This window comes from Cutaneotrichosporon oleaginosum (genome assembly GCF_008065305.1).
Source record: "Cutaneotrichosporon oleaginosum strain ATCC 20508 chromosome Unknown ATCC20508_contig02, whole genome shotgun sequence".
Classification (NCBI taxonomy): Eukaryota; Fungi; Basidiomycota; class Tremellomycetes; order Trichosporonales; family Trichosporonaceae; genus Cutaneotrichosporon; species Cutaneotrichosporon oleaginosum.
The window spans coordinates 2403074-2430641 of record NW_027072171.1 but is presented as its reverse complement, the minus strand read 5'-3'; the positions used below and the strand labels follow the sequence as shown (position 1 = coordinate 2430641).

General features: G+C 59.8%; 7 protein-coding genes across 7 annotated transcripts; 5 read left to right on the top strand and 2 right to left on the bottom strand.

Annotated features, from left to right (window-relative positions):
• Positions 1 to 65: 65 nt before the first annotated feature.
• COLE_02638 (uncharacterized protein) lies at positions 66 to 2258 on the top strand (the record flags this gene model as incomplete). The annotated part of the gene is made up of 4 exons (XM_018424829.1): positions 66 to 246; positions 280 to 333; positions 371 to 1390; positions 1429 to 2258. 4 exons carry the CDS (start codon positions 66 to 68, stop codon positions 2256 to 2258), a joined length of 2085 nt encoding a protein of 694 aa, XP_018277959.1.
• A 329-nt stretch (positions 2259 to 2587) lies between these two features.
• Positions 2588 to 4439, bottom strand: COLE_02637 (uncharacterized protein; the record flags this gene model as incomplete). Its single annotated transcript, XM_018421422.2, has 4 exons — positions 2588 to 3441; positions 3480 to 4028; positions 4068 to 4230; positions 4278 to 4439. The coding sequence occupies 4 exons, from the start codon at positions 4437 to 4439 to the stop codon at positions 2588 to 2590; spliced, it is 1728 nt and encodes a 575-aa protein (XP_018277958.1).
• Positions 4440 to 4722: 283 nt separating this feature from the next.
• On the top strand, positions 4723 to 6276 carry COLE_02636 (uncharacterized protein; the record flags this gene model as incomplete). The annotated part of the gene is made up of 1 exon (XM_018423546.2): positions 4723 to 6276. The coding sequence occupies one exon, from the start codon at positions 4723 to 4725 to the stop codon at positions 6274 to 6276; it is 1554 nt and encodes a 517-aa protein (XP_018277957.1).
• Positions 6277 to 6327: 51 nt separating this feature from the next.
• COLE_02635 (uncharacterized protein) lies at positions 6328 to 11445 on the bottom strand (the record flags this gene model as incomplete). Its single annotated transcript, XM_018423545.2, has 4 exons — positions 6328 to 10007; positions 10043 to 10582; positions 10618 to 10729; positions 10768 to 11445. The coding sequence occupies 4 exons, from the start codon at positions 11443 to 11445 to the stop codon at positions 6328 to 6330; spliced, it is 5010 nt and encodes a 1669-aa protein (XP_018277956.1).
• A 567-nt stretch (positions 11446 to 12012) lies between these two features.
• Positions 12013 to 16409, top strand: COLE_02634 (uncharacterized protein; the record flags this gene model as incomplete). The annotated part of the gene is made up of 10 exons (XM_018423544.2): positions 12013 to 12435; positions 12471 to 12662; positions 12696 to 12812; positions 12849 to 12948; positions 12982 to 13136; positions 13170 to 13913; positions 13949 to 14693; positions 14727 to 15664; positions 15699 to 15836; positions 15870 to 16409. 10 exons carry the CDS (start codon positions 12013 to 12015, stop codon positions 16407 to 16409), a joined length of 4092 nt encoding a protein of 1363 aa, XP_018277955.1.
• Positions 16410 to 17047: 638 nt separating this feature from the next.
• On the top strand, positions 17048 to 20206 carry COLE_02633 (uncharacterized protein; the record flags this gene model as incomplete). Its single annotated transcript, XM_018423543.2, has 1 exon — positions 17048 to 20206. The coding sequence occupies one exon, from the start codon at positions 17048 to 17050 to the stop codon at positions 20204 to 20206; it is 3159 nt and encodes a 1052-aa protein (XP_018277954.2).
• A 2111-nt stretch (positions 20207 to 22317) lies between these two features.
• On the top strand, positions 22318 to 24822 carry COLE_02632 (uncharacterized protein; the record flags this gene model as incomplete). Its single annotated transcript, XM_018419396.2, has 1 exon — positions 22318 to 24822. The coding sequence occupies one exon, from the start codon at positions 22318 to 22320 to the stop codon at positions 24820 to 24822; it is 2505 nt and encodes an 834-aa protein (XP_018277953.1).
• Between the last annotated feature and the right edge of the window lie 2746 nt (positions 24823 to 27568).

Genomic DNA, 27568 nt, shown 5'->3' with positions numbered 1-27568 from the left:
TCCAACATCTGGCCTCTGCTCGCGACCACCTACGATCTATCAAGCTCCGCAGACACACTCACTTCATGACTCACCCCCAGCCACAGCAGGCGCCGCCTCCGCGTATGCGCCCACATCCCCCTCCTCCTACCTTACGGCCTACCAGCACGCTTTCCTCCTGCCACCCCGAGTCCAAGCTTGACGGTAAGGAACCTCGCAAGCCCCGCGGTCGCCGCCGGGGCCGTCGTGCTGGCATCGGAAACAAGCGTGAGTTGTTGTACAGTCCATTACTAACAACAGCCAAGCGTCCCCTGGTCGAAACGCCACCTTCCTCGGGCACCAAGTCCTCCAAAGGTCGGTACTGGACCGTCGCAGTTCAGCTTACTTCTAGACACGCCGCACTGTGACAACCTCGGTACATCGCGTTCGTCATCGCCATCGTTGCACGCGCCTGATGAATTCTCGTCTCTCCCGAACAGCCGCGACATTCCTCGCACACGTCACGAGGCGGTGTTTGTTCACCTCGAGCGCCTCGAGCACCTTGAAGGCCTACGGGCCGCCAAGGCCATAACCTCTCCTGAAGTCCCACTTCTCACACCTCCGCAAACTGCGGCTACTTGCAATGGTATGAACGCCCACTTTGCATCCCCTGGATCTAACGCAGAAGCCAGCTGGCCGTCTGCCTCTCGTTCCAACGAGTGGCCCACTACTCCGACGCTCTCGCCATCTTTTGGTCGTCCCTCGCGTCGCCCTGCATACATTGGATCACACCTGCCAATCCCCACGGTCAACCTCCCCGAGACCAAGCCTTTTTCCCTCGCAAAGCCTGATTTCGGTGAGATCGAGCGCAGTCTTCCGGAGGCATACAACACCGACTACCCCCACCCCTTGACTGTCTACGCCTCTCCTGGTGTCAATCCCGCCACCGTCGTCGCTTCGGGCTATGCTCCCTTTCTTCGGGAGCTTCTGGAGACCAACCCCCGCGCTGCCATGGGAGGCATCCTCGCGGACTGTGGCAACGAGCACATGACGGCCCCTGCTCTCCTTCTCACTCAAGGCGGCAAGGATGGCTGCGGAATTCCAGAACAGCTGTGGCTTCAGCTATCGAGCTGTGCTGGCGTCAAAGTCCCCATCGGCGCGGTGCTGCCGGCAGTCATGGCTGGGCGTGGTGTCAGCCCCCGTTTTCTCCAGGTGACGAGCTCCGACTCGTCCCCTTGCACAGACCACTGCGATATTATTCCGCCCCCCTCACGCGGCGTGGGCACCACCTCCGACAACCTCGAGTCGCCACTGTACTCCATTTTCGCAAAGGCTCAGCGTATCGCCCTTTCGCGCCCGCAGACAGAGAACCCATTTACTCCCGAGGAGCGCGAGACAAGCAAGATATCCGAGGTCCTTGCTAAACGTCGAGGTACGGTTTCTAACCTTGGAGCATCGTGCTGACGGTAGACTCTTTGCCAGACCTCCGTGAGGGGGCCAAGCGGAAAATTGATGTGTTTTCCGCCGCGGTCGACGAACATTATCAGCTCTACCCGCTTGTCAGTCCGCGGCGCCTTGAACAGTGCATGGCAGATTCGGGCCAATCGGGCCAACCTTGTGCGAACTCTCGCCCCGTGTCTGCAAACCTCTCCGCTTCTTCCGCGCCCGGTGCCACCCACACTCGAACTCAGCTTCCCGAGTCACCTACCAAGGCCAGCCGCTTCCAGCTTTCGCAGTATCGCCGCTTCTCGCTTGGTTTCGATACTTTGTCCACTGTGGCAGAGTTGGACGACGACGCGCATGGGTCTCCCCTCCTTGAGAACCGACCCATCGAGCCCATCGGAGCGGAGCGCCACTCCCGTGGCCAGCTCCCCAACAAGCCCGTCTTTCAGCACCGGTCCTCTCGTATTGTGGGAGATAGCCACAAGCCCAACCCTTGCACCCCTGACCGTAATGGCTCGATTGGCAGAGCGAGTTCTCTGGTCTCCCCGGCAGAGAGCGTTTTTCCCGCGACACCGCTCAGTACAGGCGATGTCTTCGGCGACCTGCTTTACACCTCCAGCGGTATTTCAGGTGGCACATGCTACTCGTCTCGGGCATCCTCCTCAGATGACGAGTTCACGCTCTCAGCCAAGCTGCACCCAAAGTATCTCATTCGCGCCCAGCGTGTCATTCACGGGTCGCCGCCTGTGTCTCGTGTCAGCTCTCCCACGGAGTCCAAGGCCAGCCGCGCGAGGCTCGACCCCCCTGTCCTCTCTACCACTCTTGACTTCTCCACCGGCAAGTCCATCTGGGTGTAGTTGTCCCCTTCCCAGCCATGTCACCATGCTCCTCATGCTCTTCGTTGTCAGCCAGCTTCAACATATGTCAACTTCGGTCCTCGGCACACCCGTTTCTCCACGTTGTCGCAATGCCTCACACATTCCATCGCGTCCGAGAGTCTCTGAACAATCATAATGTACATAGTTTCCATCCCAGGCATCGACCTTTGATTCGGACTTGCAAACTTTGCTGCTGTCGTGTCATGCATATAGATCTCTGTTTACAGTGAGATGCAACAGGGGAAGTATGGTTGGAATACAAGCGAGCCCTCGGCGCGCGGGGAGACATACACCAGCTGCTAGTTACCCTAGGCCGCACTCGCGGTGCCACTCGCGGAGCCGTTGGGTGCCCCGTTAGTTTTGCCATTGACAGTCTTGCCGTTAACCGTCTTGCCAGCGCTATTGGCTAATACCGCGGACATGCGCTCGCCGTACGCCAGCGATCGGCGGACGTAGAACAGCATATACGCGTTCTGGCGTAACGCAGAGCCGAGGGTGGTTGGTGTGACCTTGTCGTCATCGCAGTGCCACCATTCGTCGCCGCTGCGCACATCAGCCCAGTAGTGCCCATTGTCAAGCTTGCCCTCGTGGGTGACCACCGCAAACAGATCGTAACTATAGAGCGACGAGGGCAGGTCATCCTCATCGATCTCCCGATCCGCGGCGCCGTCTACGCTCGGCGCCTTGCTTACGTTACCCGCGGTGGTCTCGGTGTACGGTCGCATGTCGAGGTGGCTTGGGAAGCGAACGGGCGTCTCAACCTTGGAGCTCGTGGCATTGTGCGCGAAGCGTTTGAGCTGGAAGCTTAAAACTGGAGGGAGCTTCTTGATGGCCAGCTTTTTGGACGCCGTCACGCCTTTGCCGCCCCCGCATGCTCCACACGCGTACCCCCTCCCGTGGTCGCCAATCTTCTCCTCCGCACAATACCGACGCAGAAGCGCTCCCAGCGTGAGAGGCTCGGCCTGGGCCGTAAACGGGAAGTCAAGCTGGATGTCCAGTATCGGGTCCACAGTCGTATTCGTTTGGCCACAGCCTGAGCAGGTCACGGCAGACACGAGGGAGCCGGCGAAGGTCTGGTGCGCAATGCAGTTGCAGCTCGAGAGCTGGCCCTTGGCGTGCGCGTGGATTTGGTCAAGGGCAGCCAGGAAGAAGCTGTGCGCATCTGAAGTTAGTCACAGCCGGCCACACGCATGAACTTACCTTGTTGTCCGTGCCCCTCAAGCTCGGCGGACGCGTGCCACATCGCGTACAGCATGGTGATCGGACCAAATGGACTCGAATCGTCGGCGTAAAATTCCTCGAAAGCGCGATCCATCTCACAGCAGAGACAACCCTTCTCGCGCTCCGCGGAGCCATCTGTCCCCACCGGCTTGCCAACCGCGAGGCCATTAGGTCCGCCGTTGGGACATACGTGCCGGTTATGCTTGTCGGAGAGGAAATAGGCTTTCAGCAACGGATTGTGAATAAGCGCCTGCAGGATGGCGGACAAGAAGCAGGTTTGAGAGAGGTTGAGCAGCGGGCGCAGGCCGCGGCATGATGCCTTCGCCACCTTATCCACCGGTTTGCCGTCCCATGCGCGCCAGTGGCCGCGACCGCGCCCACGTCCGGCGAGCCCGCTCCCCTCCCGGCTGCGATCATGGAATTCCTCCACCTGGATGCGGGTGGCGCGGAATAGTGCCTCAAAGCTGTCGGGATACACACAATCATCGCACTCAGAGCAGAAGATGGCACCTGTGCCGGGCTCCACAGCTACTGTCAACTGGGAAGTGGAAAGTGAGAGGTGCTTACCGAACTCGCACCGCGTTGAGTTGGCAAAGTGACTCGGCAGGCAGTCGCGAGCGGTCCGACTTGTGCTAGCGTGCAGTGGAGCACAGCCGACGTAATCACACGTAAGACATGCCCACGGCTGCGAGAGGGGGGAAGAGCACGCATGACACTGCGGCGGCGCGGTCTGGCGTTAGGTCATGGAGATGCAGACCTCCTGCATGCTTGACCCACCTTCCGGCGCTTGGCGCCTTGGTCGAGTGCGCCCCAGCGCACGACATCAACAAAACGCCGCTCAATGTCGGTCTGCCTCTGCACCAGCGTACGTAGATGCGAGCAGATTGACGTGTCCCCCTCGACGGGGGGGAGGCGGAGGGGCTGCGGCGTCGCTGCCATCGTCGGCGTTCGTTGATAGACGCTTGTGAAGATGGCCACTTCGAGTTCTGGATCAACCCCCACGATCCAGGCACCGATACCGTCGCCCTGAATGCTGCATAAGGCTCTTATTTAATGTGTCCGCCCATTTAGCATGTCCAGAGACGCGTGCACGATGGACACGCGACGTCAAAACAACCGTTCCTCACCATCGCGGCGCTTGAGCACAACGCACCACCACAACCTCGATTCGACACCGAACCATCATAGCTGCGACTAAGCGGCTCAACCAGCCAATTTCAAGATGTCGCAATACGCCGACATATTATCCCGGCCCCCGTTCTACGCCATCGCAGGCGTTGACTCCCGCGCACCCATCCCGCAGCAAATGGAGCAGATCGACCAGCTTAACACGCTCTTACTACAGCAGATCGACGCCAACTTTGCCCGCCTTCATTCTACTGTCACGACCCGCATTCTGCCAGAGATCAAGCGGTTTGCGCTCGCCAATCAACCCACCAGGGAAGCAGCTGCGTTCTGGACAAATTTCTACGCCCAGGCGTTTGGAGAGCGGCCCGGCGAGGGGAGCACAGTCGACGAAACGCGGTATGAGGAAACAACCTCGGAGCTCGGCGGGAGCTTTTTTGAGCCGGGTGCGACAAGCACGCCCATGAGGAGGCGGGGAGACGAGGACGAGAGCCTGGACGACAGTCTTGGCAGCCCCTTCGATCGTGTCAACAAGCAGCTGAGCAGGCTCTCAATCACTACTACCGAGGACACGACACCCTCTCTGCCGAGCGGATACGACTATGGCCGCTCGCCATCCCCGGACGAAACGGCCGAGTTTGACAGCACGCTGCGCTTCCAACCTCCAGGCTCCTCCACACCGCGAGCGCGTGTGCTGGACCCCGACTCGCCGACTGCCCACAAGTCTCCAGCGACTCGACTGATAGATTTGACCTCCACACCGCTCGGGAAGGATTTCCGCCCGCTTGCGCCGTCAGCGAGCCGCAGCCTGTTCTCCCGCCCCGCCCCGCGCACCAATCCGCAGCCGCGCAACATGTTCGATGACGACGATGATATCAAGCTCGGAATGTCGCCACCTGTAACCATGAAGTTTGCCCTCCCGGCCACCGCGCAGCGCATAGTCGCGGCCGGTACAACGCCTATCAAAGCTCCACCTGACCTTATGGACATGAGCTACGAGCCGAGCCCGCGCATGCCGACGCCCGAGAACTTACGTCGGTACTCGATGGCAGCGGATGATTTGGCGGCTGATTTGGCGGCGGCGCGACGGGAGTTCGACGCACCTCTCCCGCCCCCAGACCGCGAGGGCATGACAGCACGACGACTGTTTGATGGGCCTGATCCCAACCCGGACACACGGCGAGAGAGGGAGGCATCTTCCGCTCACCGGCTCTTGGAGTGTGACAACACCAGTCACGTTGATCGGCTCGATGAGTCAACATATGGCTACGGCCGCCCGCGCAGGTCCCTCGCCAACACGTCGTACGGCAGTGACATCGAGATCCAACGAGATGTCACTGGTCGAATTATCGGGGATGACGAGAGCATCGATGACGCCGACGATAGCTTGGACGACACAGACGAATATGCAGCACAGGCGGCAGAGGGCTTCGAGTTCGTTGACAACAGCTACGACTCAGACATCTCTGGATACCCCCGAGGTGCGGGGAGCGGCTACGCTCAGCAAGGGGGCGAGACGAGCCTGTTCGGGAAACCTGCGCCCGGTGACGGCGGTCAGTTCGTTTTGCATCAGCAGGACGAGATGGTTACGTATCATGGAGGTCGGCTAGAGGACGCCGCGGCGCCTGATAGTCCCACGAGGAGGCGATAGCGCCGAGGTAGCAAATACTGGCTCTAATAATGTACATATATTGATACTGTGCTAGCACACCTCGTGCACCGCTGTGCCGTTGGCGCGCACGTCTACTTTGTCACCCGCCCGCCAGAGGGGTTTGTGACACTCTGCACATGTAATTGAGGTGGTGCGCCATCCCGCTTGGCTTTTGGCGACCTTCTCCTCAAGCAGCTCGAACATGTCCGCGTCCACCAATCTGATGCTGAGGGACAGCACATCCGTGTCCTGTCGGAATGAGTCAAGCATGCCGCTGAGTATTGCGCGGAACTCGGAGTAGGCGCGCGCCCCGCCCTTCGTCTTTTTCCTCTTGCCTTTCCCGGTCGGCGCCGCTTCAACAAGGCGCTTGAAAAGGCGCGCGAAGGAGAGGTGTGACGACGAGGTAGAGAGCAGAGCCTGCAGCGTGTCCTGCACCAGCCCGCGGAGCGTCTCAAGCACCGATGCAGCCAAATCTCCTTCTTCGGAGGTCAGCGCCGAGACCGAGTGCACGAGGTCCGTGGTTGAATGTAGGACGCCGAACCACATATCCTCGGCTGCGCTCTCGCACGAGTGTTCTCGACATAGGCGGATGGCCATATGCGAAACGCTCTGAAGCGTTGCCAGCGCCTGGTGTATGTCACCTTCCGAGTGCGTGTGAATGCCCTCGGCTAGATCGGCGCCGCGTGACGCCAGCACCGTGCCGATCGTCTCAAACACTTCTTTCCGCTGCCCATTGCGATCAAGAGCCCACAGCTGACCATCCGGTACACCGGCGGCCTCAAATCGCTCCGCCAGGAGAGGGAGATCGAAAGCTGCCTTGCCCTGCTCGTCGAGGAAGGGGATGACCGCGCTGGGGTCGTGTTGTGCCAAGAGTGAAGCATACCTGAGCCGCGCACCGCTATGGAGGTGCTTCGACGGCTCACTGAGCACTGCTTCAGCCTCTCCGCCATCACTTTCGTTTTCATCTGCTCTTGGATCAAGCAGACAACGCAAATATGCTGCCTGCTTGTGCTCAGCCTCGTCGAGCGTTTGAATTGCCAAATCGTGCAGCGTGGGAAGGGACCTGTCGAGGAGGAGCGCTGTCTGCCGCACGCTCAGGTCGAAGAGATGGGGCAAAGCATTTGACATTGCCGTCTCCACCTCGTCGGGGACAACACCGAGCGACATCTTGGACGACGTGATGATCTCATCAAGACTGGCAAAGACGCCATCATCGGCATCTGGGTCCCTGAGAAGCGTATCGATCAAGGCACCCCACTTCCGGTCACGCCGGTAGGCGGCGCGTAGGATGCGGAAGAAGCCCGCCTGCTCAAAGCGGCTCAACATCTGATCGGCGTCGTGAGGCGTGTACGCCGAGAGAAGGTACTCGGCGGCAAGTTGTCGATCCTCGCGCGTAGACTGGTCGGGGTCGGAAGCGAGGCTGACAAGAATACGGTGCGATGTTGATGGAGGGATGAAAATGAACTGCGGGTACTTTGGTAGGTTGCGAGCGACGAAGATGTGCAGGAAAGTCACGTCGCTTGAGTGGAATCCATCATCCATCACGTCGAGCATGAGGTTGATGATGGTCTGGCGATTGATCGCGCGAGATGGGTCATTAAGGTACGAGTCCTCGAACGCCATGTCCATGGCATGGAGGAACGCCTCCGTATCGAATTGAAGGAGCAACCGCAAGTATGGGTATGCGGGCTCAAAGCCGCCAGAGTCGCTCTGGTCCGTGCGAACGAGCTCATTCGAGCCCTCAGGCCACTCTACTGTGCGGTCAGAGAAGAGCAGGCCATATGCAGCTGTCCGGGCGCGCGTAGCGTCGATCTCCCGCATTTGCTCGCCAGACGGGTACCACAGCCCAGAGAGGACGTTGGCGACATACGCATAGAGCTTGTACGCGTCTGGTGCGAGCCTCTCCTCCACGTCAGATCGTTCACCACTGTCGCCAACGAGGCTCGGCCTGTCTCGACGAGCGCGCTGGATGACACACACAATGCCGATGAGCTTGACAATTGGCGCTGCGTAGTCCCCCATTGCGCGGGTATATACGTAAATCAGGGCGTCCCACAATTCGTGCTTCTCGCAGAGTGTGACGGCCTGATTGATGTCAAGAGAGTTAGGCGCAATGTGCCAGATAATAGCCTCGGCCAGGCCGTACTCGCCCTGCTGATCGTGCATGGCAATCATGACTTGGACCACATGGGGCGGTACCTCAGACACGCGATCCTCGAAGATGTACCCCTCGAGGCGAGTGAGGAAGATGCTCTGGATGCCCGCGTTGGCAAAGTGCTCGTACGCCTCGTCGAAGAGAAAATCGGCATCATGCATGGCTAAACACGCGTCGATGCATGCCGTTGCGAGACCCTCAAAGAGCGACGTGAGGTCGACCCCTCGCCCGTCAGCACTGAAATGAGTGTCGTCGTGCATGCGCTCTTCGGAGAACGCCCACTCTAGTGAGGCCTTCATCAGTTCGCGGACACGAGTACCGACGACGTCACGCCTTGATGCAGGATCTTCCGGCAAACCGATTGTGTTGCCTGTCGCTCTGCCCTCGTAGTACGCCAGCGCCAAGTTGATAGCACCCAGGAAGTCTCCCTTGTGAACACTCGCCAGTACGCGGTCGTTCCAGTGTTGCAGAGTACCGACCTGAACGTTGGCTTTGGTGAGAAGGAAGAGCTTCTCGCGGAATGTCCTGGCGCTGCTCGCGATGGTGTTTGGCACGACGTCAATGCCCGCCTTACGGATGCTCAGCCCTGAGTAGAAGTCTTGGGACGTCAAGAGCTTTGTCTGGAGGGGTGTGTTCTCGACCGGCCGCATTGTGCGAACGTTAACCAAGAGTAGCTCCTGGGTGGTGATGACCAGAAGATGATCCGAATCGAACCAATGCAGTGACTGGATAGGATTTGGCGCTTCCCAGCGACGCCCCTCAATGAACTCCGGTGTCTTTAGTGGGACGGGCTTCTTGTCACTCTTGCCAGCGCTCTGCGGCCGTTCGAGAGCTTCAGTAACCGACACGCGAACGCGGAGGAAGCGGAGTGACGTGCCCCACGAGTAGGCCAGGACAGGATCGGAAGGAGGCGTTGTTGGCGTGGCTGCCCTGACCTCTCCCGGCTTGAGCCAAACTGCGCAGCCCACGAAACCTCCGTATTCACCACCAGCCGTGTCGCGCATCTTGCGGAACCACGTCTTGGCTGAAGGCTTCATGCCCACGATTACGAGCTTGACAGGTGTGAGGAGCGCGGTGATGTGGAACTCATCTGTCGCATGCGGTGCGGTGCCAATGGGCAGTGGCAACGCCGCAAACAGCGTGGTGGGTTTCTTGGGCTGCTGGAAACGGATTGAGCTGGGCGCCGACGTCTCGCCATCTGTACGCACAGAGTCTCGCGGTGGCTCCTGCCGTTCGCGCTCCGGCTCCGGATAGGACCCCAGCATGCGAACAACGTCGTTACTGTCGACTCCCATGACCCTTCCCAGGCTGAACCAGAAAGCACGTCCTTCCTCGTCGGCAGTGACAATGGAAGTGTGGCGCTTCCCGACGAAGCCAATGTGGATGATCCGAGTGCCCTGCAAGTGACCTTCTTTACGGCCGGAGAGCACTTGCTGTAACGTAACAGCGAGACATGTGCGCCCCGGCTTGGAAGGATGCGACAAATCCCAGAGGAACACGTTGCCGCTGGCGTGGCCAACGCCGATCCACGTCTGATCCGGGCAGATGGTCACAGCGGTCACCGGTCCAGACAGTACTGTGGTATAAGCGACGCCGCCCGGGGGCACCTACCTGATGTCTCGTTTCCGAGCACACAGCGAACCTCCTGATTGAAACCATACACGACCACATGGCCGCCCTGGGTACCGACGGCGATCATTCCGTTTGTGTCCATGACTGTGGGAATACCCAAGGTCCTCTCGATCGGCAGAGAGGTGGGAGCCTCGCCGCCTCGTCGTCCCAGGGAGAGGCCAAGCACCGACCCCGTCCGCTTGGCCGGGGACGGCCGTGGGGTGGGCGACGATGCGCCGCTTTCTGAGCCGCGGTCCCTGCCGCGGTTAAACAGATGCGCGGAGAGGTGGCGGAGGGGATGAAAAGTAAATGCCGGGCCCTTCATCTCCTCGGCGACGGACTGAGATTCTGGCGCCGCAACCGAAGAGCGGGCTGGGCCAGCGATTGAGGTAGTTGAGATGGAATCCGAGCGCGAGAGGGAAACCTGCGAGAAGTGGCTCGGGAGACGCGTGTGGTTTGCAAGACTCGACGCCGTTAAGTGGGTAGATGTAGAGGTGCTGCGGACATGAGGTTGCGATCGCAGCCTTGAGACCGAAGGGTCTGTTGTCAGCACTGGTCGCGACCGTGCCACACACGGATGTAAGATCGCGAAGGACCCGAGGGGCTGGAGCGCATGGGCGACTGTATCCTCTCCTGAACTGAGGCTGACAGTGATGTGGTTGATGGGGTGCGCAAGATAGATTCCTCCTGCAGAGTAAGTACTTGTTGTCTCGGGTGTCACTCACTTTCGAGCGCACTGGCAGAGCTCCAAATTCGTCTTCATCCTGCTCAACGGACGGCGAGATTGCCGCTTCCCCGCCATCATGCAGTACGTCCCGAACAACCTCGTCGTAGCCTTTGCCGTTGTGAAGCTGTCTCGAATCGTCGTCGCCCGAATCATCCCCGTCGCCAATGTACATGGCCCGATTCCTATCCCGCCGTCTCATCGGTGACGGGGTGGGTGACTGATCGGCGAATGACAGGACCTGTTCCAGACGCTTGGAGTACTCAGCAGTGTCCTGGTGTTCGTCCTCGCTCTCGGGTGTGGCCACATCGGACATATTTCGCAGCCAGGGATCAGACGAGGCAGTTGGCAGTTCTGGTGACAGGGGTGGCGAGGAACGACACCAGTAGTCGCTGGGACCTTGCTCCGGGTCCTCGTTCTCGTTGTATACCTCGTCGCTGGCCTGGCGCCACAGTGGAGGCGGCGGCTCTCGCAAAGAGTACCCCCATGGGTCGGCAGTCCACGACTGGTTGGAAGGGTCGAGAAAGCCGTCTGGCACTTCGTTGTCATCCTCGTCCGGGACGGGCACGGATAACGCACTTGAGGAACTTGGCCGGCGCGGGCGAACGGTGAGGTCACCGGAGGAGGCGTTTGATAATTTCCGCGTTGCAGGTTGATGGGGAGACGGAGGGGTGGACATGCTGCTGGGAGGAGGAAGAAGGCTGTCAGACGATATTAGGCATCATGGGGCCAGCAAGCGAAGCCGGACGAGAGGATGATGGGGAGAGAAGGAGTACCGTTAAAGCGATGAGAGCTTTCTAAGTGTGGACGGGTGATGGTGCTGACGAAGCTCACGGTAATGACGGAGATGGGGAAGGTGTCGGAGATGGCGGCGGTCGTGAGATGATGGAGATGAAGGCCGCGATGGTACAACTGTCACTGCTATGAGTAGCCAGGAACGGTCAGGATGACGATGTGCATGGTAGCTCGCGTGGCATTATCTAAATATGAACCTCACTTAGGAATCCAGGGCGTGGTTGATTTTCTTTGCTGTCCCGAGCGCGCCCAGGCCTTAACCCCCAGTTTTGACCCTGAGGAGTCCAAGCATGCTATCCTGAGCCAAACAAGCCAGCAGGCCAGCAGTCATGACGCCCAAACTCATTTGGCTCTCGCCCACATCCCTCATTAACTCATTCTCCCTCTCCCTCTTAAACACCCATCCACGCACACGATCGCGTCTCCTCACCGTTCAACATTGACCGGCGCCATGCCCCCCCTCACCGCTGGCTCCCCCTTCCGGCGCCCTCGCAGTCGCAGCCGCGGTCCCACAGCCCGTTCCCCCTCGCCGCCTCCGCTTCCTCCGAAGAAGTCATACATTGACCTCAACTCCTCGTCACGCTCCGCAGTGTGCGAGGCTGATTGCAAGCCGCTTCGCGCTTTCCTGAGCGACGTGGTGGTAATTGGGCCTGAGACCAACGAGACAACAGCCCTGCTGAGCCAGCTCGGCAATGTAGTGGAGCGGCCTACCGCCATCCCTCGCCCCAAACCTCAGGTCTCTACTATCTCACCGTCTGCGGGGGAGTTGTGCGCAAGTAGAGCAGAGGAACTGGAGAAGCTCTTGAGAGGGCGCATTGAGGAGCTCGTGCGCACCGAGCGCAGCTATGTCTCCCGTATCAAAGCCTTGAAAGTCGTGAGCTCGGCGATATCGCTCTGACTGATTCGCAGGCTTATGCCGACCCACTACGGCACTTCGCCAAGTCGTCCAACACTAGCATTATCCCCGTTTACGAAGCGAAGACTCTGTTCGGAAATATTGATGCTGTCTTGCCCGCAGCATTGACATTTCTGTCAGATCTCGAAAGCATGTGGGACAGCGGAGACGCGGACAAGAACGTCGGAGATGTCTGCCTCAAGCATGTAAGTGGGTGCTGAGGCCAAGTTGACTGTCAGCTGAAGACGCTCAAAACACTCGACTGCTACAGGACGTACATCGCCAATCAGGACGAGGCACAGAAGACCTTTAACGAGATGAAGAGAAAACACTCGAGATTTGTGACCTTCATTGATGTAAGCTGCCGCGCGTTCGTCTAAACTGACTACCAGAGCACGAAGTACCAGACTACGGGCATCGGGAACATCGGGCTCTTTGAGCTGCTGATGGAGCCGGTGCAACGAATTCCGCGCTACATCCTCCTTTGGGAAGGTACGTTGACGGTCTTGTCCTTAACTGATATAGAAATGGTCAAATACATGTCGGTTCTTTCCCCTCAACGGGCCAAGCTGTTGGAGGCTAAGGACGTCGCGTCCCGCATTGCTCGATGTGAACCCGATGAGCGGACGGTGCGGGCGACAGTCATGTACTCCTTGGAACGCAATGTGGACGGCTTTCCCGTATGACTGCAACGCTGGCAGGGCTAACTCCAGGCGAGCTTGTTCAGCAACAATCGCGACTATCTTGACTCGATCGACGCTGAAGACGTGACGACCGACGGTGTGATATTCAACCCTCGCGCGAGCCGCCCCGTCTCCATCAAATCGGGCAAGTCGAGCACCGTGACCTCCCTGGGGTCATTGGCGTCAAATCACAGCTTTGCATCGCCGCAGAAAGAGATGGGCGCGCCTCCGCCGCTGCATTGCACCTTGTTTCTGTTTGATGACAAGCTAATGATTGCCAAGCGCCAGGCGACTGCCATCAGCGGTCGTAAGGCAACGGGAGTCGATGACATCAAAGACCTCATAAAGTCTGGGGGCGGCGTCGCAGTCAAAGAGAAGGATGGCGCGCGGCGTGCTAAGCTCTGCTTCCGCGGCGTCGTAGACATCCTAGACGTCCGAGTCGCGGACGTGGGCAAAGGTGATTTCCAGCTGTTCTTCGAGCAGCCTCTCGCCGACCAGGGCGATCGGTGGAACCTACCCCTTCGCTTCTTCCAGGTTTGCCATCCCCCTGCACCCGTCGGTCTAGATCTCCAAGCAGCTCGGACGGACAAGATCCGCTTCGTGCAGAACATTTGGGCGGCGCAGGCTCTGGCCCGTAGCAAGACGCTTCCTTCGCAGCCCAAGTCACTTCCATACATCCTTGCAAGCGAGGAAACATACGAGGTAGAGGGGGAACGTGTCAAACCGTACTGGAACGTCTGGACATTGCCGGGATGGTCAGCTGAACAGCGCAAAGTGAGTTATGCTGTGGTACGTTTACTTACAGACAGGCCAAGGTTCTTATCGAAGTTGTGGGCACAGACTGTGGCGACTTGCCTCTACCGGAACAGGATGACTCCATATCTCTTGTTATCCGTCTGGAGCCGCTGGCAGGTGATCTCTGTCGCGTTTCCCACGCGCCAAAGAAGGGCCAAGCGGTGGTCCGCGAACTGATCAGTTCCGGGGATGTCAACAAGACTGTGGTTGAGAAAATCTCCCATGCGATGGTCTATGTGCTTCCAAGCAACAACCCAAATCCGCTGATGCAGACACCAACACTGAGCAAGAGAGCGTCGCGATTTCTGCTGGGCACTGCATCGACCAACTCCAGAGGCGGACACAGCGATGGCTTCAGCTCAACAAGCACACACGGCCTCTCCCTTACCAGCCGGAGTTCGGGAATGGACACCGGTACGCTCTCCGGCGTCGACACCATTTCGTCCGCGGGACACAGCCTCACGCACGCATCGCCGTCATCTCCCCGCTCCCCCATGTCACCCACTACGCCATCCTCGCCACCCTGGTCTCCAGTCAGGTCCAGGGGTGCCCCACCCGCCATGGAGGACTGCTCAGACGACCGGCTTGCATCGCGCCTTGACGAGGCGCGCAACAATTCCCGCTCGCTCGCAGCCATGGCTTCCCCACGTCCCACGCCCCACTCGCCAACAGGTCCCTCGCGCGTTACCATCATGCGTCAGCAACTGGAAGCGCGTGAGCGTCAGGCGAAGGCCGCCGCCGAGGAGGACAGAGAGAAGAGTAAGTCGCGCTGGATATTACAGCTGATCTCAGCACGATCTTCGCCTCTGAAGCCGGGTGTCACCCCCAGCAAGCGCGTCCCCGTACCAACTCTCGCTTCTTCGATCACAGAAAGTATCTCACGTGACTCATCGCTCGGCTCGTTGCCTCAATCACCGACCAAGTCTGGGCTCCCGCGGGCCGGCACATTGAGCCGGTCTGGCACCGTTTCACCGAGGGGTCCGCGTCAGCCGCCTGGGCGGAGCGGATACGTTGCCCCATTCCCTCCACCTGTGCCCACTGCCGAGAAATCCGTGTCTGCGCCCCCCGCTGCAATTGAAACCCTGCTTGACGACGTGAAGGCCGAGAACGAGGCGGCCGAAGGTCCACCGCATGCGCCCGAACGAACATTGCTGCTTTCCGCCACTGGCCCGATCGCCAGTGAGACTGCACCGGCGCGAAGGCCCCTTCCTATCCCTCAAGGGCCAGCAGCTCCGCCTCCACCGGTTTCACGGCTCATGGGCCTCGGCGCCGCTCCTAAGCTTAGATCCATTTCGAGCGGCCGCGGCTCGCTGACCCACGACGAGAACATCCCCCCTGCAACTCAAAAGCGAGCACATCCCGCTGAGCACCTATCACCGCGCAAAAGGACGCCCAGCGACTCCGTAATGTCACGCGCAGAGAGCGACATGACCCCTACGCAGGGACATACGCCCCGCTACCCCTCGTCGCTCGGGGCTTCCGGTTCGAGACAGAGTTCGATTTGCTCCAGCAAACGCGTTCTGACGCCGCGTAGTGACCGGCGCGGCAGCGGAGTCCTCACCCCCAGCAAGAGAGTTTCGAGCGTTGCTTCCGTGGCTAGCGTTCAGAGCTCAGTTTCCACAGCCACTGTGGGGAGTGTGGACACTCTCAAGTCGGCTGCTGAGCAATTAGATGTGGTGATGAGTGATCACCCTGACCTCGCATCGGCTGCCGATGCGGCGTGGCAAACAGTGCGTTTGAGCTGTGAAAAGAAGCTAATCGTAGATCAGCGATGCCAGGCGGCAGGCGCGAGCGGTGCGCAAGACGGCAGCTGCGCTAAGTAAGCCGCTCAAAGATCGGCACCGCAGCCGCTTCGAGAGGCAGGCCAGTCTGGCGCGTTCCCCGCACAGTCGGAACATCCACGTACGCCCATCATATTGCCAGAACTGACATTAGGCTGAGCTGAACTCACCCACCGATGAGATTGGCTTCAGCACTACAGTGCCTCTGACGGACCCAATGGAAGACCAACTGAAGCTGCTCGCCTCCAATACGCGAGCGGTCGAAGAACGCCTCGCTGTTGCCTTGGCTGACACGGAGCGAGTACGCATGTTGGCGCGAAACGCACCGTCCCCTGATCTGCTCTCCCATCTCCAGGGACAAGTTGGCCGCGCCAAAGAGCGCGAGGAACTGCTCCGCTCCCAGCTCGAAGCCAAGGGGTTGGAGGTCGACGAGATTTACAATGCGTTCAACGCCGAGCTTGACGGGATGTACAACGACATATCGTTGTCCACTCCGGACGAAGTGCAAGCAGCGCTGCGCAAGGATCTTCAAGCAGCAAAGTGGAGGCGCAATGAGCTCGCGCTTGACAACCAGCGGCTGCGCGATGAGTTGGCCAAGGAACGCCTGCGGCGGGAACAAATGGCTGCTCTGCTCCGCTCGGCTGGAGGGCCAACTGCTAGTGTCGTGCAGGAGGATGCTACGCTGGAGGCCTAGGAGAGCTAGGTGCAGAGCATACCCTCAGACACGCAGGAACGAGTTGTAACATTAGCTTTTTGAAGAGCAAACTTGTACATGCTTATCGGTTGCAATAGTGCACATCATTTCCGAATAATTGCATCTCGTTGCAATGCTCATTATGCTAGCTGCATCGTTTCTTGCCGGAACGTGCTTGATATTGGCTTTGCCACACCATCCCGCCACCGCTCCGCTGCAGCGAGCGATGACGTACCGTGGTACTCGGTGGCCGCGTTTGCTCCCGTCGCCACCCAGAGCTCCCGGTCCCCTAAGCCCCACGATCATTCCGTAGCTGGATGAGTCGCGTACCAACATCAGCGCCTCATTCGTGCGATGCGCGTCGACAATCATCTTCTCTTTACTCTTCTGGGTCGCAGCTAGAACATCAACATACACTCGCTACATTTCCTTTACAATGAGGCCGGTCGCACTGCTTGCCATCGCGGCTGCCGTGTCGGCCGCACAGCTACCTTTGAGCTCAACAAGAGACGCGGCGCAACCGCAGATGGAGTGTGAGTGTCTTACTAGCGAAAGTCGCATCAAAAAGCCCATTCCTCAGTCCCACTGGTGTCTCCACGCTGCCTCTTCCGCTAACACAAGCCTACTCCGAGACACTGATGTCTGCCCTTACCGCATCCAGCAAGCACGGGACGTTTGTGCACCTTCTTCAGAGGGCCAAGCTCGTGCCGATGCTTTCGCGACTGAACGGCACGATTTTTGCTCCCACGGACGAAGCATGGCAAGCGTGGGAGGAAGCACACAAGCCTGACACAGCCGGGAGAGTACATGGGTGGCTTGGGCCTTCGGGGCTATCGGAATGGCTCTTAAGTGATATCGACGCGGAGGCCGCGTTGGCACGCCGCCTCGCTGCCGCAGGCGAGAACCGCGAGCAGGTACAAGCGGAGGCCGATAACCAGAACTGGGCGATGCGTCAGCATATGCTTTACCACATCCTCAACTACACGCTTACGGAGGAGGATTGGGCGCCGCGAGAGGAAAGCAATATTACGATCGAGACGTCGCTCCTCTTCCCAATGGGCAGAGCGCCTACACCGAGCCCTATACCGGAGCCCGGCACACCTTGGACGCCTGCTCATGGACATGGGCTGCTCGGCGATCATGGGCAGCGGTTACGCCTCGCGATGCCTGGCAGTGCAGAGGGTGGGGAGCGCGGTCTGGTGGGCTTCGACCATTTCGGCGCGAATGGTGCTGCCGTCTGGGACGGTTCCGGATGGGACAAGGAGCCAAATAATACGCACATACGGGCTGAGGCAGAGGACAAGGACAAGGATAAGCAGAAGGAACGGGGCGTGCGATGGGTGCGCAATGGCGTCGTCGTTGGCGTGGACGGGGTCCTCACCCCGCCCTTGAGTCTGCTGGATACACTGCGCAACACCCCACAGCTTGCCTACCTGGCACAACTGATCGACGTGCCGCAGGAGATGCCGCTGCCACTTCCTCCGTCGCTAGACGAAGCTAAGCACGTCACACTGTTCGCGGCGTCAGAGGACGCGTTCACTGCGGCATTTGACGATCTCGAGCGTGGATATCTCCAGGGCATGTTTGGTGTCGAGGGTCTCAGCCGTGTCTTGGCTCCGGGCACAATTTTGCAACTCGACGAGAAGCATCCAGTCGGCTGGAGCGATGCCTGGGGCAAGAAGGGGAGCAACGTCACCAGCGCCAGCGACACGCTGGAGGTAGTCGGCAAGCATGGCAGTCTGTCGGTAAACGGCACGCAAGTCGAGGTTGTCGATATCTTCACCGCCAACGGCGTGATTCACATCGTGCCGCGCGTCATTCTGCCTGAAGGCTTCGAGCTACTCAACTCCGCCGAGAAAGTGCTGCTGTCGCGGAACGCAACGCGCTTCGTTTCCCTCATGCGCTCGGCCAACTTATCCGCACGATACATAGGCGAGGCTGGCGGTAAGGCTAAGCGCGACTACACTATCCTCGCGCCTACCGACGATGCCATCGACTACATGGGCTACCTCGGATCGCAGGGCGTGCTTCCGCTGGAGCTGTCTACTCTACTTCCGCAGAGCGTCGCCAGGACCTTAGGCGTTGCGACCGACGATACACGTACATCTACTCCCAGACCACCTGTCGACGACACCTCGCCGCTCGCCCAGCTGCTCAGGTATCATATCCTGGCCGGCAGCTATGATCCCGATGACATCAAGGACGGCATGCTGATTCCCACAGAACTGCAGACCGCCGACCTTAATGGCGCCAGGCAGCCGATTCAAGCCGAAGTGTCAGAGCGCCGCAAGCCCGATTCAAAGTGGGACGTGGGAGAGGGCGAGATTGCGTTCGGCGGAGCAAACGTCGTCGGCCAGCCTGTAAAGAGTGGCGACACAGTCATCTACTTCATGTCGGAGATACTCGCGCCGCCGCTGGACACGCTACAGACTGCCGTCGGAGACCTGCAACTGTCCACATACATTGCCGCAGTATACGCCGCCGGGTTGGAGCGGTCGGTCAAGAGAAATCCCGCCACGACGTACTTCATCCCACGAAACAAGGCGTTCAACAACCTCGGCCTTGCGATGAAATACCTTCTCCTCCCTGAGGGCCGCGATGAGTTGCGCAAGGTGCTACGGTACCACGCCGTCGAGCAGTTGATCTACACACCTGACATCGAGGTCGGGCTATCGGTGCTGAAAACGACCGAGGGGGGAAATCTCTTGCTTGATCGAAGCGACAGCAACAACTTCACGCTCCGCTCGCCTTCCAAGTGGCCGAAGCATGACTCGGGGAGCGCGTCGCTGCCATCGAATGGCGATCTTCGGCCGGCCGTTATGCGCGCTCACAATGCGCTTACGGAAACGGGTGTGATTCATATTATCGACAGCGTTGTCCTTCCTTCCGACATTAATCTCAGCATCGCCAAACTGATCCGCGGCTCGAAGCAGCACACGATGCCGGAGCTCCTCGTCAAAGCTGGGTTTGGATGGATCCTCGAGGGCCGAGAGCCGACAGACGAGGAGGTCGCGCACCTCGGATTGCCCGAGGACTTCCGCATCCTAGGCAAGAATGGCAAGGGAGAAGACGACGACTCGCATCCGGACGACCTTGCCTTGCCTGCATACACTGTCCTCGTGCCGACGGACAAGGCGTTCTCCCGCGTCAACATGACATACTACCTATCAGATCCGGAGGCGCTGAAGCGCCTGTTGAAGCTGCACATCATCCCATCGGATCTGGGCGCAAGTCTGCCGAAGGCGAGCTCGGAGCATGCGCCACGCTACCCTCCGGCTGATAACACACCGCTGGCGCTTGAGGATGACATCGTGTACCCCACCCTTCTGGTGTTCGACAGCGCGTACGGCGAGCTCGGTTTCCGCGCGCAAGGCGACGACGACTTTTTGGTGGGCGTGCGTAACGCGCGGGGCGGCTCCTCTGACCGGCCTGCACGAACGGGCGCGGCTGGCCGTGCGAGTGTGCGCTGGAAAGCGTCGAAATCATCCGCCGTCAGCATCCTCGAATCAACTGAACCACCTCTCTGGCGCGGTGGCATGACGCTTGGCGGCGGCGTCATTGTCATCGATACGGTGCTGGAACCGTACGCGCCTGGCTGGTTTACCCTCTGGGGCTGGCTCGCGCTTACAATCGTAGGCGCGGTCGCTGTAATGAGCTTGGCTGGAGTAAGTGTGTGGTGGTGGTGGTCCACGACGAAGAAGAAGCAAGAGGGGTACGAGCGCGTTGCAACAGCTGAGGAGGAGGCGCGGCAGGAAGAGGAGAATCGGCACTGGCGCAGAATGAGCCGTGGGGGATAGAGATAGACAGCATGTTGTGAACCTAAATTGTATGCACTGGAATATCATGAGGCATTGCCATGTCGCACACGACTTCCGCCGTTCCAACGCGCCTCACACGACCCTCTTAGCAAAGCGTTACTATAGCCCTCCTCACAGCGTAAACACTAGGTCGGGCAACAGGGTTAATGCATGGTAACAAGCCTTACGCCGAAGAACGGCTGAGCAGTGCCACAGGGACGGGGTTATGGGAGTTAGGTTGAGCTAATGGCTCATTAGAATTGTGATTTGTAATGTCAGATTGTCTCGACGGAGGGCGGTGAAGGCGGCGAGAGCGGGGTCACGGGATCAAGGTTGATGGGATGGGTGAATCGGTGCCAGCGCACTTCTCACCGTAGCGTGCCTCCCACCGTACGTTCCCCACACCCATACCCTTCACTTGCATACTCCCGCCACCTTCATCGGTCGTCACCTGCACAACCACGTCTTGCTCCTCTTCCTCATCTCTCCTGCCCTCCCCATCCCTCCTCCCCTCTCCCTCGTCATCACTCCACGCGCAAACGTTCTTGCTCAGCACACGCATCAGATCGTCGAGCATCAGCGCCGAGCATCGATTATACAGCTCGTGCTGTCTCACAAGACACCCTCGCACCCCCTTACAACCCATCCGGCTGCTGCACACGCGATCAGCTTGCCACCGTCAACGCGCGGCGCAGGCTACCCACCGACCCGCTCCATGTATGTTCAGCGGGCTTTGTTAGCTTCATCCTCCCCTGTCTGCCGCTTCCCCTTCATTCTACATCACCAGTGGGGACAAACGACCGCTCTTTAGCCCTCTTCATCCCTCCTTCGCTTTTCTTCTGCACTCTTCTCCCTCCACTCCTTTATCCCCCACATCACCTGTTACACCTCTTTCCCTCCCCACCCCTGCTCTGCCTATCTCTTTCCGCTTATTCTCTACTGCTCCGATAACGCTCACGCGCAGGAGCACAGCAGCATGAGCGACTCCCCATCAGATCACCATGCAGAGCCAGCCGCTGCGCCTGTGAGCGCGCCATCCGCGCCCGCGCTACCAAGCGCGTCTCTTAACAGCACTACCGACTCTACATCATCACCAGTATCGCAGATCGTCCAGGAGAAGACTGGGTCACTACCGCCAGCTACTCCCGAGTCCACCGACACACTGTCTCACAATGGACCTCGTGTGGCCGAGCCCGCTCCCGCTCCCGCTCCCAGAGGAGAAGCAGCGACGTCTGGGAGTGTTGCGTCAGCAAGCAGCGAGGTCGCAGACAACCCTCCACCCGAGACCAAGGCCGAGGAGAAGGACGGCGCCCATTCTGTTACTCCCTCAACATCAGCTGCTGCTGACCCAACAACCGATGCCTCCCATCCGCCCGTGGTCGCATCGGCGGTGCGGGTTCCCACGCCATCCTCGCGCACGTCCACGCCTCCCCTCGCAGCGCATGCGAAGAAGAAGTTCAGCTCCGTCAGCGTCACCAAAGAGTTCTTGAGCAAGGCGGCGAGCCCAGTACCTGCGCCTGCAAAGCTCGGTGTGTACTCCATTCATCCGGGAGGCTCGTGCGCACCGCTGACGTCCCTTAGTGCGCCCGGCCGCTGTGACTGCTCCGTCCCAGACGACCTCCAAGCTCCTCTCCACAAAGCTAACCACCGTTCCAACCTCCAAACCATCCTCCTCTCCCAATCCTCCAACGTCTGGCACCACGAGCGCGCCATCCGCACCATGGGCGAAGCCCGTCGCCTCTGAAGCCGCGCCCGCATTACAACACCCCGCTCCTACACGCACCGCCGTCCCCAATGTTGCTATGGGTTCCGGACAGGGTTTGGGAAGCGCCGCACGACGCGCATGGGGATCGGTTAGTGCAAACGAGCGGCGCGGCCAGCCGGTAGGCATATCGCGCGAGTACCCTACTGCTAAGGAGGTCGCCGACGGGAAACGCAAGGCGATGCTCAGTGCGCAAGCAATTGCGCAGGCTGAGGCAGCACACAATCAGGCCATCCTTGCTGACCTCAACGTGTTTACGCACCTGGAGCCGAACGCACACCGTTGGGACGTGAGTGACACTACACAGTGATGCCGAGCTAACGGGCAGGAGGAAGATGAGGACGACGACATGATCGACTTTGGGGATGGACGCACATATTCGTCCCTTAGTCACACTGCCGAGACGACCCACGCTCGTCATGACCAGCCTGTGACCAAGTCGGAGCGCTTTGGTGACGACTTTGATCGCAGCTGGCCGAAGCGCGAGGAGACGCGTCCAAGGCATGAACAAGACCGTCCAAGGCATGAACAAGACCGTGTGTTGTTTAACGCGTCGTCCAACCGCCTTGAGCCGCACGCTCGCGGCCAGCCCACACAGTCCCAGCCACGCCTCATGCCCCGTGACGTACCGCGGCAGGAGCGCGACCGTGCCCTGCCTCCACATCTCGACGCGGGTCGTTCCCATCATCACGATCCGTCGCGTGCCTTTCCTCCTCACATGTCCCACTCTGCCGCGCCGACGGGCGGGACCCACGGACCATCGAGGACGGCTTGGCGCACAGGGCCTAGTGAACGTGAGCCGCCTCCTCATCTCGGAGAACAACGTGAGCGCTCCAACGACCACCCAGCGCGAGACAATTCCGCTCGTGCACCTCCAGCATCACGCGTGGCACCACCTACTCCCCACGCCCCACCTCCTGCCCCTCGTCCTTCAGCGCCGGCTCAGCCTCCACCAGTAGCAGCGTCGGCTGCCGGTGGGGCTTCTGTGGGACCTAGCGGCGAGAATCAGGCGGCCGAGATGCACACGGCTGCGGAGAAGGCGCGTCTGAGGCGTTTGGCGGAGGAGGCTGAGCGCGAGGCAGCAGCGGAACGCGCGCGCCAGAAAGCCCGCGAGCTGGCAGAACGATTCGGAGGAACCCCCCCAAATCCTAAGCCGAAGCCGGCGCCCGCCTCCTCAACGGTCTGCCCCATACCACCGAGCTCTGTTGCGCCACCCCCACCACCAGGGTTATCGAAGCCGCCCCAACCTCCCCCCGGCTTCGCGAAGCCTATCCAGCCGACTCAGCCTCAGATTACGCTCGCGCCCCGTCCGAAGGAGTCGAGTCCCCAGGCACCGCTCACCGGATTGCCGCAGCTCCCTGAGCAGAAGAGCACTGCGGCTGACCGCGCGTCTTCGTGGCGTCGAGCTGGGCCGTTAACGGACTCGCCACATGCGCTTCCAGCCGACCACATTGTAGCGCGCCGTCCCAGTCACGACCAAGGCCGCATTTCTGACGTACCGCGCGACCCACGTCGTGGTGTTCGGGACCTTCCGCCTCATCCACTGCGCGAGGCACCGCCCCATACGTCTCACTCGATCTCGTCTCAAGGGCGTGACAACCACGAGGAGCCACCGCGCTCGCCGATCAGGTCAAAGGCACCACCTGGTCTGGAGCGCCAGAATGCGTATGGGGACCACATTGCCTCGCCGCATCCCTCAAAGAGGGAGGCGAACTTTGACACGATGCTCGCGCGCATTCAGGCCGCAATGGCCCAGTCAAGACCAACTCCGGATGTCAAGGGCTCCGACGACTCCACCTCGCCGGAAGATGAGAGAGATAAGCACTCTATGGAGGGTGCTGAGGACGTAGGCGCGCGGAAAGAGGCGCCCCCCTTGGCACCGGTTTCCGTCGCCGCTTCCGCGCAAGCGTCCGCGACGGGCCCGTCCAGTGGGCCTGCGCCGTCAGAGCCGCGTGTTCCTGCACCCACCCGTCCCAGGAAAGCACCTCCTGCACCTTTGTCACACCGGCCTCTAGAATTCTTCGATGCGACGCAGGCTCCCATACCACCCTCTCCACCTCCAGCATGGCGGGTGCATACCGTCAAGCTGCCCAAAGTCCCACCGCAGAACAAGGGCCCCATCCCCCGTGCGCGATTAAGAGCGGCGGAAGTACGGATTTCGGCACCGAGGGGGTGGGCTCAGACGTTTGAACCACCACTGGAGCTTCACGCACCGGGCCGCATACTGGCGGACGCATTGCTTTTACAGCCCATTGGGCGCCGCTTCGCGAAGCAGATCGAGACTGGTCCTGTCGTGAGCATCTCGCCGCGCCACTTTGTCCCCTTCCAGCGCAAGCCGAAACAGAGGGCTGCCGAGCCGCGCATGCTACCTGGAGACGCACTATCGTTTGATAAGACGACTCGTTCTGCCCCGGCCCCGGCTCCAGCACCAGGGCCAACCGAAGTTTCTGCACCGCAGCCTGCGCGCAAGCCCAGCAAGGGGCGAGTCGCTGTGCCCGGTCCTCAGGCTGAGTCGATTGCGGAGGACGGTGCTAAGCCACCTGCTGTGCGCTTTATGGTTTCAAGCGAGCTTGACGGCGATAGCTTGCTGGATGAGGTGAACAAGATGAGTCTCGAGCACATCGAGGCGGACGACAAAGGTGTGACCGAGGCCAAACAGCTCGGCGAGGTAAGCTTTTGCGAAAGAGCCAGGGCTGACATCAGAAACCCGGCACACCCCCTCCTGCGCCTGTGTCAGCGCCACGCACGAATCCCACTTCGCCCAGCAATACCGCGCCTGGTCCGTGGGCCAAGTCGACATTGGCCTATTCGGTCACCTCACCCGCGCGGGATGACCCTCAGCGCGAACACCTAAAGAGTGTTTGGGAGCAGGCCGCCGACGCCAACGCTCAATCGTCTGCTCCTGCCTCGGCGACCAGCCAGCCTGAGACGCCACTGTACCCGACCCTCAACTCGCCCGCGACAGCGCCTGACCCAGCTAGTCTCAAGCCCGTGTATCAAATGGGCCAATCGGCGCTGGGTCAATCGTCGTTCGGCGCGCGGGGACAATTCGGACAGAGCTACAACCAGTTTTCAGGCGCCACGTCCCCCGACGGCGGCATGGGCGTGAACTACGGCATCATGGGCCGCAGCCAGACTACCAACGCCAACGGGTTCCAGCAGAACCTGTGGGCGCCCTCGCCATCCTTCCCCAACTCACTCTCGGGCGGGTATGCGTACCAGAAGCAGGCCGAGAAGCCCGCCGCGGCCGCCTTCGGAAAGGACTCCAACTTCTCTGGAGACTTCCGCTACCCCAACTCGAACCAGGTCAATCCAGCGCAGGCGCAGGCACAGGCGCAGGCTTTCCAGCAAGGCAACTACAATGGGTACCAGTACCGTGCGCAGCCGCAGAGTTACGGATACGCGCACACAGGATTTGGGACGCAGATGGCCGGACCTCGCGCCAACTCTCAGAATCACTCTCGATTTGTCGGAAACGGAGAGTATCAAGTGGGATACGACAACTACTACTCGGGGCCGGGGGGCCACGGGCACGCGGGACACGTCGGGCAGTATCCCGCGGGCTTCTCGAATGGTAGTGGGATTGAGCAGCCGCGGCCGCCGCGAAAGATGTGGTAGGGGGGCGGGGGGGGGGAGTCGCCCAGCGTAACAGGTCGTCGCACCTAAAGTTGGCAGGCGCGAGCTGAGAGCACGCGCGGCCACATGAGGGGGCGATCTGTGCGTAGGAAGTAGCGTATATTCTCCATGTCCAGATGGCATGAGTGTCACTGAGTGGTGCGTGAGAGGTATACTAAAGCAGCTGTGATGTGCGAGCCGAGGTATTGATGGCTGGCTGATTAGGCCGTTATGCGGCGGCATCCGACGAGCGGTCGTCCTAGATGATCTGCAACGTGCGAACAGCGATCGGCAGGTTCTCGAAGGGACTCATGACCGCCTGCGCGCCTGTCTGTATCCAATTGTCCAGTGGAGTGTGAAAAAGCAGAAGTGTGATGTCTGATCCAGAACTGGATGAATTCCAGAGAGCTTGAACAATAAACATGGGACATGGGACATGGGACATGGGACATGGAATAGGGGGAAGGGGCCAAAAAGGAAGGATTCCAGCGCCAGCTTGCGCGTGCGCGTGCGCGTGCGCTTGGGCCCAACGTCACAAACGTCAGGAGATCCGGAAAGGAAGGGGCAGTACCCTACCCCACGCGTCTCAGGCTCAGGCCTCGGATCCTCGGATCCTCGGATGGCGGACGGATGATGGCACGAATGGGAAGCGACGGAATGAATAAAGTGCTGAGACGAAGAAGGGAACGCCTGGCGATCTGCCTGCTAAGCTGTTGAAGAGGAGGAGATGTGCCAGGAAGCTTGGAGCTACCACGAGTCAGAGGACGGCGTCAATCATGACGCAGTTATCCTGGAATTCTGGGGTTAATCACGGCGGTGATGGTGATGACATGGAAGACGGGTCAAGGATCAGCAGCGGTGCATACTGTACTGTAGATGGCTGATGACTGTTGGAGCACTGGCGTGCGGGACGCTGGAATGGCAGGGCGGACAAAATCGGGCCGTGGCGTCGCCGCGCTACGCCTCATGCGCCACGCGCCGAAGAACAAGCTTTCGCGTTCGATGGGGAAACCATGTCAGCAAGAGATAGTTGTAATGAATTGTCAACTTTGTTTAATGGATGAGTACAATAATAGTGACCGAGCAGCTGGCGCGGCAGGGTCACATAAAACGCAGGGAAGACAAACAAGGTTTAGGGATATCTCCTCGTTGATCTCGTTACCACTCCCATCAGCAATTGATAGGTGTACAGTACTCCAGCTGTCCAGCTTGGCCAGCTCGAGTAATAATCAAAGCTGGTGCAGCATATGCAGCACGCGCTTCCCGGCGGCAACTGACCCCACCTGGCCACCTGGGATACGGTGTATTGTATTGATGAATACCGCCACGCGCTGCCAGCAGGACAGGCACAATACAATGGCTGGAACTCTCATGTACACATCCATCCAAACATGTACCTAACAAGCTGGTCTGTAGAGTGATAATACAGGAGGTCTGAACATTGCTGCTGTGCATGTACATACGGCGGTTGGCCGCACACGAGCAACTGAATTCAAGGCTCTTGTGCGGGCAAAAGCCTGACGAAGGCGTAGCAACTACAAACGAAGCGGCTGTTGACGCCGGGGAACCGGCGAGCTCCGAGTCGAAAGGTGCTCGTACCTCATTCAAATCGCAGCAAACCGCTCACAACCGTAACCTTCAATCTGAAGAGCCCAACTATCAATGGAGGGGTTCTGTTTTCTGTCATCTCCCAGTTCCTACTACTGACACGCATCTTTTATTCTGCACAGAGGAGTGAGATGGAACAAGCCATTCCGCGAGGCGTTGCATACTGTGCATTGCGCAGATTAAGCAGATTAGGGGAGAGCGGTTTGACCGTCCCGCCACTGTACCGAGCCCAGTGCCGCCCGCCTGGCCGCCTGGCTGTCAGGGAGTTAAGGCCCCAGGGCCAGAGACGCCCCACCCGCTCCCCTCCTTGCGCCCCTCTGCCGCCTCACACATTTTCGCGAGCCCGTCTGGACATTCCACCCCTTCCTTCCCCCTCC